This window comes from Pleurodeles waltl, chromosome 11 (assembly GCF_031143425.1).
Source record: "Pleurodeles waltl isolate 20211129_DDA chromosome 11, aPleWal1.hap1.20221129, whole genome shotgun sequence".
Lineage (NCBI taxonomy): Eukaryota > Metazoa > Chordata > Amphibia > Caudata > Salamandridae > Pleurodeles > Pleurodeles waltl.
In genome coordinates this window covers 982,956,399-982,969,219 of record NC_090450.1, presented here as the reverse complement: position 1 = coordinate 982,969,219, position 12,821 = coordinate 982,956,399, and the positions used below count along the sequence as shown (strand labels likewise).

At 46.1% G+C, this 12,821-nt stretch overlaps 1 protein-coding gene across 2 annotated transcripts in view; it reads right to left on the bottom strand.

The window, feature by feature from the left end:
* The window catches only part of ANKLE2 (ankyrin repeat and LEM domain containing 2), a 56,179-nt gene that overhangs the window by 25,948 nt on the left and 17,410 nt on the right, over nucleotides 1–12,821 (bottom strand). For both annotated transcript variants that reach the window (XM_069215268.1, XM_069215267.1), the window contains exons 5-6: nucleotides 4,360–4,548; nucleotides 3,645–3,767 (exon numbers count right to left, since the gene is read on the bottom strand). In XM_069215268.1, the coding sequence (XP_069071369.1) occupies nucleotides 3,645–3,767; nucleotides 4,360–4,548 (312 nt within the window). The remainder of the gene's footprint in view (nucleotides 1–3,644; nucleotides 3,768–4,359; nucleotides 4,549–12,821) is intronic.

Sequence of the window (12,821 nt, the reverse complement as noted above, 5' to 3'; positions counted from 1 at the left end):
CTTTATATTATTTGTCCACCCTTGGTGTTAGCACTCTAGCCTTTGCTGGTTCTTTAAAAATGTCATCAGCATGTTTTAGCATGCCTACTAGCATTGTCAAACATTGGTACTGTTTGTGTGTAGAGGAGGGGGTGTTGAATAGGAAATCATCCTCTATAGGTTCAGAGTGCAGCTGCACATTGTGGTATGTAGCTGCTCCAGAAATCACCTGATTATAGGCTGTGATACTTCAGGTAGAGATGGCTTTGTGGGATATAGATCAGCCATTAGATAGAATAGGGTCTGGATCATACATATCCCATGGGTCTACATTATAAGGATTGTCACCCATATAATCCCCATGTGAAAAGGCAGGAGATTGTATAGAAAACTGTGTGGGGGAAGGTGGTGGAGAAACAGGAAGGAAAGGAGAATGCGGTGGAGAAGGCAGATGTACAGTCTCTGGCTTCTCCTTGTGCTTAAACATTTTTGCAGGTGCAGGCCCAGCTTCTAGACTTTCTTGGAATGACAGTTTCCTCTTGGTTATAGGAGGAGGAGAGGTAATAATTTCCCTGCATCCTTTTGGATTTGGATTTTCCTCTGTTTGTCATCCATCACTTCCAGAATGGGCCTAATTTCTGTTGACTCCTCTGCAGATGGAACATTTTTACTTCCCACAAATGTATGCTCTGAAAGCTTGGTGACTGACTGCTTTAATCGGGCCGAAAATGCGGTTGTTTAAGCATAGTGACGTTTTTCTGGCTCCAAAGAGGAGCTTGGATGTTTTGGCTCCGAGGTGGTATGTACGCGTTTCGGTTCCGAAGAGGAAGTTTCCATCTTGCGACTCGATCCCGGAACAGCCGTGGCAGTCTGTTCGGTAGAATGCATTTTGGCCTCCTTCGAAGCCAAACTCGAGGGCCAGTTGTCGAGATGTAATTTTCGGGTCCTACCATGGCCAGCAAGCAGGGGTGGACCCAGGACCATCTGTGCTGACTTTTTGCTATGTTTTTGGTGATGGGAAGAGGCTGGCGTACTCACGCACTGCGCCGCAGGAATAACTTGGCTGTCCCCATCTTGAGTCACTGTCGGAATTTGGTCGACTTCGATGCCATCTCTAGCCGATGCGCCCTTCAATCCTGCAGTGTCTTCTTGGAGCGGAAGGATCGGCACACCTCTCAGGGTTCCCTCTTTATGATCCGGAGAGAGGCAGATGTTACACACCGAGTGTTGGTCGATGTAGGGGAACTTGGCGTGGCACAGAGGGCAGAATCGAAATGGAGTCTGATCCATAAGCCTGTGATGCAATAAGCCCAAGACGCCTTGGATGCCCGTAAGGGCACTTAATCGTTTCCGATGCTATAATCGGATCAAGTGTAGTTAGGAAAACACATTTGAAAAACGATACAGATGTTTAAAGGAGAGAGAGAGAAATTCAGACAGTACCACACCAAGATCTACCGGAGCGAGGGGGAACACGTCGGAACCAGACGGCGGAAAGAAAACAATCTAACAAAGGACTCAATGGCCATACGCACTATCACCGAGAGGAGGAGTCACTCGAATAAGCTTCTTTGAAGAAAAACAACTTGTAACACTCAGAGTCCAACACTAGATGGCAAACTTATGCAAAGCATGTGTATCTGCAGCTACACATGCCATCGAACGTAAGTCACCCCTCTAGCAGGCCTGACAGCCCTAAGGCAAGGTGTGTTATATTACATGTGAGGGCATATCTGCACAAGAAGATATGCCTCTGTTATAGCTTTGTCAATTCTCTGACATAGTATGTGATCAGAGAAGCCATTTTAAATACATGTGCTGAAAAATGATCAATATGGGTTCCCTAAATACATGATGGCTTCACTGAAGATATGGCTATTCGGAATCAAACATTTCATATTGGTGAACTCACACTGATGCCAGTGTTGGATTTACGAATACATGCACCGAGAGGGCACCTCAGAGGGGCCCCCTGAGACTATAACAGCCTCTGGTGTGCTCGCTGACCAATTTCTGCCAGTCTTCCACCCGAGACACTGTCTCAGGAGGCGCAGAACAAAAGCCTGTCCGGAAAGAGGGTGTAACACCCCTTCCCACAGGATGACCTGCTGATTAGCCTTCCTAAGGCTGCAAGCCTCAAAGGACTGCTGCCTTTGAAATGTAAATCTGTCTCCCCTCATAGGTGATGAAGCCCCTCTTCTACTGCCGTCTGGAGTGCATTTGGCACCTGTACAGGTGGGAAAATTGGCTAGTCAGGGAGGCATGCCACCTCCAAGATACTACCACCTCTAAGGTGGGCTACTGAGAGGTAGAGACGATTTTTCAGAGGTAGCCATCTTGGGGATGGCATACCTAGGAATTCTGGTTCAAGGTTATGCCCACTTCCCGGAGGAAGGGTCATACAAGGGGCGTAGTGACCCCAAGGGTTAGTAGCCCATTGGCTACTACCCTATTCCCCTAATGCCTATAAATTTAGTATTTGGGGAAGCCCCTGGCATCACAGAAGAAGATCCTGACTTAAGAACAAGGACACTGAACAGCTGCAAAAGCAGAAGAGGAGAAAAGAAGCCGCTGACCTGTTACCACTACCAGCACCACCAGCCTGTCTGCAACCCCCGTTGAAATCTGCAACAAAGTAGACCAGTCCTGCAGCTGTGACTCCAGAAACCTGGGAGGGATGCCTACCGTGAACAGCAGACCTGTTCTCCAGCAGACTCTGAAGTCTCTGGAACAACCAAAACCAGACACCTCAAGTGAACACTGCACCCACTGTCTCCGATCTGATTTGAAGTGGCCCACCGGTGCAAACAAGGTTCCCAAGCCTCCCAAAGCCCAAGACCAATGAGGTTTCACTCCTCCAGGACTCAGACGAGGCCTGCAGCCTTAACGATTTTATTCTGATGCCTAAACATACATAAAGATACTTGCTGTTTTTTAAAATTGGGTTGGATCTCCTTCTTGAGTCGCATGTCTCATTTATTGACTACTATGTGTATTTGTAGATAACTTGCACTCCTCTGTGTTAAGCCTAAGGCTGCTCGACAACACTACCTCTAGAGCACTTTGGTATTGCATAGCAAGCCCTCTCCACTCACCGGGGAACCTCTGGACCCTTTACACAGTCACACACCACAAAAAGGGCCAGCTTCCTACACTAAGGACCTCATCAGATTGTAACAACAGTATCAAATAAAGTGAACAACTGTATATTCACATAATCATGCATTGTTAAAATGCAACGGTTAGGCAAACAGCGTAATGATCAGGTAATAAACTGCCAGGGAAAAGGCACTCAGGATACTGTGAAAGGCAGACCTTTCATGCGAACTGACAATTTAAATTTGGCTTAAAATATATCAAATGCATTCGTCACCATATTTAAATGAATTAAGTTGGAATCTAATATGTAAACAAGAATAAAAAGAATGTAGATATATGGGAAGGTAATCATGGATTAATACTAAAACACTCACTGAGTTCTGGGAGCATCACAAAGTACAGCAGGTGGTGGAACAGGTAAAATTATTACTACTAATAATAATAATTACAAATAAAGAATGACATATCCATTGAAGGGCCACTACTCCCACTACTCCATAATCTTCAGTAATATTACAGTCACTGCTCTGTCCCATTAATTGGGTGAATGTTCACATAAAAGTTACCTCTTCAGGTGTCTGATTGTACTTGTTTTTCGCATCTTTGACGATATCCGGGTGTGTTGCAAGAACATTCACCACATCAGCACTTCCAAACTTGCAGGCAAAATGCAACGGGGTATCAAATCCCTAATGTAAAAGGATACAAGAGATGAAAATCTGGAGAAGAAGATCCAGTACATCACAAAGGATGGGTCAGCAAACTGGTAGATGCACTATTTGATATATTGATATTGCAAAGGAGATGCTGGTCACAATACAGACTTCAAAGAAGTGGTCATTTGGCCAGTGCTCTAAAGCACATCTTTCTGTTAAGACCATGAGCTTCTAATAAACTCTCTTGAGCATCCCAGTCTAGTAAACAAGATTGGCGATTTCACTGCAAACAGGAAAGATCAAAACTCAACTCACAAAATGTCATAAGAGGATTGTAAAGTCACAGTTTTGTCCCCCAGGCACAATGCCAAGGTGTATGAAGGAAAGCACCACTGAGTAACATTAATTTCTATTTTGCTACAAGAACCCACAACATATGCTGTTTTACTGCCAGCTATACTAAACCAGGATACTCTATTATGTTGGTCTACCCCAACAGGCCACCCTCCAAACCTCTTAGCCATGCGCCTAACCACCCCAGAATCAAGAAAAATGTTAGTAGCTTCCCTAGCATTGTGGACAAACAATACTCCTAGCAGGGAGCATTTGCTTTGTTGAAAATTACCATTTTATCTGGTGTGTTCAGATAAAGGTCAACAATGTATCGGATACGTTTCTGTAGCATTGCTTCACTGTCATCGGGGTACATCAGTCTCATGAACTCTGGATTTTCCAATGTTTCCAGCACGAGGTGGCAGATTGCTGGCTGGTTCTCTTTGGCACTGACATGCATAACATTGTACCGGCACCCTTCCTAGGATAATACAAACACATTACGTAAGTGCATGGGGCATCTTACTGACAAACATTTTCTTTATGCAGCACTAAACAGTAGTCATTGCAGTGTGCTGGACTCCTTACATGAAATATAAAAGAAACAAATAAGTGTAAAAACGAGATTGATTCTACCATTTTTGTATTCTTCCTGGGCAGCTAAGCAAAGCAGAGAAACAAATTAGGCATACATCATTGTTAAAGGTTTAGGATTAAAATAGGATGAGGCAGATATATATTACCCACTGGCGGTCACCCTCAGTAGGTATAGTTAGAACCTAGTTTCCACAGGAAGAGCGTTTTTTGTTTTGCTAATAATCTTGGCGCCACTTGACTAATCTTCCTGAAATTTTCAAAACTTACTTTGTCAGTTCAGCTATTGTCTTCAAAGTTTTGGGGTGATCTGTCAAGTGGGGGCCAAGAAAAGGGGGGGCGGGTCCCAAAACATGTTTTATCCATTTATTTTCCCATAGGGATTTTGAACAAGACTACAGCTGGACAGAATGACACCACATTTGGCAGAAAGCTAGCTCTTGGTCCAGAAAGCCTGCTTTTTTGTGATTTGGTATAAGTCCGTTAAGCGGTTTAGGAGATATTAAAAGGACAAAAAATATAGATATCTAGGGACGCAGATCCTCTGCGGACCCAACTGTCCCTATACTGATATCTTACTGGCTGCCAACACTTCAAAAAGGAAGTGTTGACAGCCATCTTGAGACTCTGGTTTCAGCCAAGTCCCAGGAAAATAGTAAAAGAAAAGGGGCCAGGGTAGGGACATCCTGACCCCTTAGCTGTGGCGGTCTTAGAGTGACCCCACCAGGACTAAAAAGCATTATTTTGTTTGTTTTTAAAACGTTGGAAAATTCTGGGTGGTCTCCTGTCCTGCCCTTTTTTTTTTTTCTCCATTAGCCCCTGGGTGGGCCAGCTCCCAGGGGCACTGCGGGCTTTAGAAGAGAGGGGGCGCATGCCCCCCCCCCCCGCCCCCCCCACGGCTTCTATAAGCCCCTGGGACTTCCACTTCCGAGTGATCACAATGTAAAATGCAGGGGGATATGCGGACAAATACCCCAGATATTACAGCACTCATGACAACTTCTATAACTGAAGCATGAGAAAAAACTGCATGGTGTGGGCGCGAGTTATAGTTACCTAAGAGCGCAAGCTATAGTTACTTGAAATACCCAATTATAACTGCTGATTTTTTTCTGGTTTTGTGTGAGTAAATTCAGAACCGAACTATAACGTCCTTGTAACGTTTGTTTTTTTTAAAGTAAAAATATAAACACACACGACTCCTTGAATTTAGAAAAAAAAAAACAGAAGCCTAGGACTATGTAATCAAAATATTAAAGGGAAAATATTAAAATTAAAAAATAAACAATATTAAAATTTTAGATCAACTCCAGAGCAAAACAAGGGAGACTTGTAGAGCAGGGGTGAGAGAGGAACTACTGCAGTGAGGAGTTCAGTAGCATGCTGAAAATGTTGCTTGTTTGAGTTAGGTAGCAGTCAGAGAAATGCAGTAGACATATCAGTGAAAGGAGCAAGAGATAGTAAAGGCAGTGGGAAAGAAATGGAGTGAAGGATACAGAAGAGGACAGGTCAGTACCCTAATTGTTTATTTACTTCACTGCTTACGTGTACAACGGTGACAGAGCAAGGTAGAACACTGAAAGTTTCAGCCAAAGGATTACCTCCAACATACTTAAAATGTTTTTAAACTGTTTGCCCAAATCCTAGCAACATTGTAAGACAGAAAATAATTTTGAAAGAGTCGCCTACATCCACCGGGAAGAACACAAAGATTCATAACATTGATATATTTTCTGTTTGCACCTTTCTGTTTTCATTGAATCGTTTAGATTTATGCAGTCGTTATGGAGTGAACATCCCAGTTTCAGGCATCTTGTATGATCCTTTCCCTCATCTTTTTTTTTTTTTTTTTAAACTCGTTTTCACCTGTCCCGGCTGTGGAATGGTGCAGGGGAATTTCCATACTTCCACTTCCCTAAGAAGGTTTGTAGTAGGAACATTTCTACAACCTATTTAAGGGATGGCCTGCTGGCAGGGTATACCAATCTCTTTAGACATAAAAAAGGCAGCTTGAGGGAATGAACAGATTGAGTCGATAGCACTGCTGACACAAGTGACCCATCAGAAGCAAATGGCTCGCAGCATAGCGATAAAAGCATGGTCTTGGAGGGAAATGTTACTTACACAGTAAGCACCGGCTTGTGGCATGTATTGCTGTAGAATGACGTGCTTAGCATAATCCTACCATCAAGTGTTGGCCTCAGATGTGTGTAAGTAATTTTATTTGGAGAAAGTCTTTTGAGTCACAAGGTAGTGGGACTCCTCTTGCTGTTAACAGAGGTGGGCATTGACTCCACTGATTGTTTTCCCACGTGACATGTGAGGATGGAACATGAAGCAAAGTGCAGTATAAGGAGATGTCCATTCAAAAGGCATTGGAGGAAGGAGAGATTGAGGAACCTCTGGGGGATCTCCAGGGTTTAGATACCTCTCCAGAATGGGACTTAACATCTCCTGGAGAATGTACAGAGGAGGCTGCTTCATTCCACTCTGCAATGAAGAAAGCAGCTGATTTTTTGGACCTTCCCTTGCCGGTGTCTGAACCTGAGCCCAATATTTTAATGGAGGTTTTACATCCTGCTTCGACGGTTGCAGAGACACTTCTGCCCTTTAATGAGGCTATGTTAGATCCAATTTTAGAGATATGGAAGAAGCCAGTGTCATCTTCGGCAGTTAATAGATCGGTGGCTCGCAGGTATTGAGTGGCTCCTGCGGACCTAGGCTTTTTGTCCAGGCACCCGACCCCAGAGAGCCTGGTGGTTCAGGCTTCATGTTCATCTCGGACTGCCCCAGGTTCTTTTCCGGGAGTGCCTTCAGACAGAGACTCAAAGAAAATTGATCAATCTTCCAAGAAGGCTTTCTCATCATGCAGCATGGCTTTAAAATCTACTAATGCTACATGCATTTTGGGGAGATACATCTACGCCCTAATGGATGAGATAAAGTCGTCCCAGGCTGAGGTGCCTCAGGAGGTGTTGAGTCTGGTCTCCGATGCTCAAGCTGCGGCAACCCAAGTGATCCAGTCTGGGCTGGATACTACTGACTCTGTGGCCAGGGCTATGGGCACTGCTATTGCTACGAGGAGGCAGGCCTGGCTTCGTTCCTCTGGTTTCTCATCGGATGTCCAGTCAGCCCTGCTGGATCTTCCCTTCGATGGGGATAAACTTTTTGTATCCAAGGTGGACTCTGCCCTTGAGAGATTTAAGGAGAGTAGGGCCACAGCGAAGTCTTTAGGCTTGCAGGCCTCCTCTTCTGTTTCTTCGAGACTCTTCAGAAGATTTAGGGGGTTTGGTCGTGGCTCATCCTCCTCCTTTCGAGGCAGATTTCAACAACAACCCGCCACTGCTCTCTCCTATAGATCGTACAGGGGGAGGGGTAGGGTCCAAACCAGGGGAGCCGCCCAGCAGCACTCTGTCTCTGCCTCTTCCTCTGGAGGGGTGCAGCCTTAGTCTTCCACCAATTCCTTCACATACCACTCCTGTAGGGGGGAGGTTATTGAACTTTCTCCCCAAGTGGGAGGATATAACATCAGACTCCTGGGTCACCAGCATTGTGGGGAAAGGCTATGCCCTTCCCTTTAGGGAGTTTCCTCCCCCCATCCCGCCCCGCCCATCCTACTGTTCAGAAGAGCATCTCCTGTTACTAGAACAGGAGGTTCTAGTCCTCCTTTCAAAGGGTGCAGTGGAGTTGGTTCCAGAGCAGGAGAGGGGTCAGGGTTGTTACTCAAGATACTTCCTGATCCCCAAGAAGGATGGTCGGTTGAGGCCAATCCTGGACCTCAGGATCTTGAATTGGTTCCTCAAACAGGAAAAGTTCAAGATGCTGACCTTGGCTCAGGTGCTTTTGGCGCTGAACGAAGGAGATTGGATGGTGTCTGTCGAATTGCAGGATGCTTACTTTCACATCCCGATACTCAAGTCGCACAGGAAGTATCTCCGGTTTGTGGTGGGATCGCAGCACTATCAGTTTGCGGTCCTCCCGTTTGGTCTTACTTCAGCACCTTGAGTCTTCACAAAGGTGATGGCGGTGGTTGCAGCAGAGCTCAGAAGGAAGGGGATAGCGGTATTTCCTTACCTGGACGATTGGTTGATCAAAGCCAAGTCTCCGGACCTCGTGCTCCGCCACCTGCAGTCGACAACCCAGTTGTTGTTCGACCTGGGTTTTTCTGTGAACGTGCCCAAATCTCACCTGGAGCCCTCTCAGCGCCTCCTGTTCATAGGGGCAGTACTGGATACAACATTGAATCGTGCCTTTCCTCCGCCTCAGCGGATTCAGGACATTCAGGCGTTGGTTCCAACGTTTCAAAGTGGAGCGGTCATTCCAGTCCTCAAGGTCCTACGTCTGCTCGGTCTGTTTACTTCTTGCATTCTGTTGGTCACTCACGCTCGCTGGCACATTAGGGCTCTTCAGTGGTGCCTCCAAAAGCAGTGGTCTCAACACAAAGGAGATCTCGAGGGATCGGTCAAGATCTCCAGGGACGCTGCAGTTGATCTAAGATGGTGGGTTGCGGACAGCAATCTTTCTCAAGGAAGGCCGTTCTCGCAACCCCCGCCAGTGACCACAGTAATAACGGATGCTTCCACTCTAGGGTGGGGAGCTCATCTGGGGGACCTGGAGGTCAAAGGTCATTGGTCTCCAGTGGAACAGATGTTTCACATAAATCTGTTGGAGTTGCGGGCAATACGTTTGGCTCTCAAGGCCTTTCTCCCTTCCCTTCGCGGTCAGTCGGTTCAGGTCCTGACGGACAACACTACCGCGATGTGGTATATAAACAAGCAGGGAGGAGTAGGGTCGTACCTTCTCTGCAGAGGAGCTCTGCGACTATGGTCCTGGGCAAGGGACCATCGGATTTGCTTGGTAGCAAACCATCTGGCCGGAGTCTTGAACGTGTGTGCGGACAGTCTCAGTCGGCACTTCTCGACCGATCACGAGTGGCGTCTTCACCCAGATCTAGCCCGACAGATCTTCCAGATGTGGGGAATCCCTCGGGTAGATCTTTTTGCCACTCGGAAGAACTCGCACTGCCCGTTGTTCTGCAGCCTCCAATATCCGGTGCAAGGAACGTTGGGGGACGCGTTTAAGATGTCCTGGTGCGACCAGTTGCTTTATGCGTTTCCCCCCATACCTTTGATTCCTCGGGTTCTGAGGAAAATTCGCCAAGACCGGGCCCAAGTCATCTTAATAGCTCCGGATTGGCCAGGGAGGGTATGGTATTCAGATCTTCTCCAACTCTCTCTCTGCCCCCCGCTCCGTCTCCCTCTCAGGGCAGACCTCCTCTCACAATCGCAGGAGCAGGTTTTACACCCCCACCTCCAGAGCCTGCACCTTCATGCCTGGAGATTGAACGGGGCAACCTGAGTTCCTTTTCTCTCCCACCTGAGGTAGTGGATGTTATTTCATCGGCCAGGCGACACTCCACTAAATCTATCTACGCTAGCAGGTGGGCTAAATTTGTGTGTTGGTGTGGAGAAAGAAAGACAAATTGATCCCTTACGTGCCCACTTATCAGATGTCTTGTCTTTTGCTTTGTTCCTGGCACAGAGGGGTTGTGCAGTGGCTACAGTCAAGGGCTATTTGTCGGCCCTGTCAGCCTTTCTGTGTCTTCCAGACCAACCTTCTTTATTTAAATCTCCTTTGGTGTTAAGATTTTTAAAAGGCCTCATTAATAAGTTTCCTCCCACTCCTTTCATTATGCCTCAGTGGGATTTAAATCTAGTCTTAACGTTTCTTATGTGTTCACCTTTTGAGCCCATGCATTCTTGCTCCATAAGGTTATTGGTGTTAAAGACTGTTTTCCTTGTTGCGATCACTTCTGCTAGAAGAGTGAGTGAGCTGCAGGCCCTTTCTGTTAAGCCCCCGTATACATCCTTCTATGTAGACAAGGTGGTGTTGAGGACCAAGGCTGCTTTCTTGCCGAAGGTTGTTTCACCCTTCCATACGAGTCAGACTATTACTCTCTCCTCTTTTTATCCTCCACCTCATCCTTCTATAGAGGAAGAAAGACTACATTGTTTGGACCCGAGAAGAGCGCTGAGCTTCTTCATAGACAGAACGAAGGAGTTTAGATTGGAGGATCAACTCTTCATCGGATACGTGGGAAAGAGGAGAGGAAGGGCAGTCCACAAGAGGACACTCTCCAGGTGGGTCATTCTTTGCATTAAGTTTTGTTATCCTCTGGCAAAGAAAGAACCCCCTGATGGAATAAGAGCTCATTCCACCAGAGCTAAGTCAACCTCTTCGGCCTTGGCTAGGGGTGTTCCTGTGGTTGACATCTGCAAAGCCGCAACTTGGTCATCCTTCCACACTTTCGCAAAGCATTACTGCTTGGATTCAGAAGTTAGGAGGGATGGCCATTTTGCACGGTCGGTGCTGCAGGATTTCTTGGTTTGACCATGCAGGCACCCTCCACCGAGTGCAGTACTGCTTTGGGACTCTATTCAATAAGTGAGGAATCCACAGGTAGTTGTATCCATCAGAAGAACTAGTTACTTACCTTCGGTAACGCCTTTTCTGATACATTAGCTACCTGTGGATTCCTCACGGTCCCTCCCGCCTCCCCGTTGCCTGTCTGGTCTTACCAAGCTATCCTTGGATGTGCTCCTCTTGGTAGTTGATGGCTTTCAAATATAATGTATATATTTATGTATATAAGTTCATTTAAAAAAAAAAGAAAAAGGAGAGTTTTAAGATTGCTGTACATAGTATTGACATTTTTGCACTAATGTTCTTATCTTTTGGTGTAACTGAATATTGTTATATGATTATTTGTTTCAATGGCCTATTCGTCTCAGAGGCACGTAAAAAAGGTTGGTACGGACGTCGGCGAGGACCACTTATTGCCTCTATGACGTCAGACGGCTTCGCGTGGGCAATTGTGACGTCCTCTTCGACATTTGAAAGCTAGGAAGAATATTTCCGTCTAAAGCTGGCGCAAGGGGAGAATTCAATAAGTGATGAATCCACAGGTAGCTAATGTATCCACCAGAAAAGGCGCTATTGAAGGTAAGTAACTTGTTCGTTTTGTACATGTATGTAGTGTAGTCCATGTAGCTGCTTTACATATGTCAGCTATAGGAAGATTTCAGAGAAAGACCAGTGAAGCTCCTTTTTTAAATTTCACTTGCGTGCATGCTTGCGAAATCTTTTGTTGGTAAATAAACTTAAACTTAAAAGGGGTTTGGAACCAGCCCCTTACTTACCTGAACTTACCACTGGCTTACTCCAATGTCACTCCGATTTACCTGCTTCGGATTGGCCAGCACGCCATCTTCGCGTCACTTCCTGTGGTCTTCTCCGATCTTGCCGTTGATTTGCCTGTAGACCTAGTACTTCTTCTGCGCACCTCCTATAGGACACTGGCCAGTGTCATTCCCGCTGGCTGCAGCACTGAAGGTACTTCTTTTTTCTAATCACATGCAGTTTTGTTTCTTCTCGGATGTCTTCTTTCTTAGCTGCCATCTTCTCTGCTTGCGTTCTTTCTTTGCTGCTGTCTTTTGTCTTCCAGCATGCCATCTAACTTCACTGACATCTTTTTTCTTCAATGCTTTCTTCTCGGTCTTCCTTCGTCGTTGCCATCAATCTTCTTTTTAGGGTCGAGCCTGCGTTGCATGAGCTCGCGCATGCGTATCGCAGAGAGACGCTTTTGTATTTAGAAAAGGGCTCGGAGCCCTGTCAACTTCACGTCAGTGTTTTTTATTGGTTCGTGGGCTTGCGTAATAAGATCTGCTTGCTTTCATTAGTCGAAGGCAAGCATACGTCATGCCTTTTCCGGTGGCTAGCCCTCCTCGAGCGCAGCGACCAAGTACAGAAAACATGCGAGGCTCGCTGTTTTCCATTGGGCTCGTGGACTTCTTTTTCTCTAATTTACGAGCGCAATCTCGCTTGGCAGAAGTCGAGCGCTTCACATAGTTAATTTCACTTTTTCGGGTTGTGTACATTAAATGCACTTTTGCCCGATAGGTGAAAAGTCGGGTTAGGAGTTTACAACGCAATCAGCTCTAACATGAGCAAACGCAAGACCCGTTGCATTGTAAATGCTTGTTTCTCTCTGCATACTGTCTTCGCTCTCTTCTTTACATCATGCTGTCTCCTGACACCTGCAATCTTCTTGCGTCTTCTCACGCCTTCCGTCTTCTTCCATCATCTTCTGTCTTCTTTCTT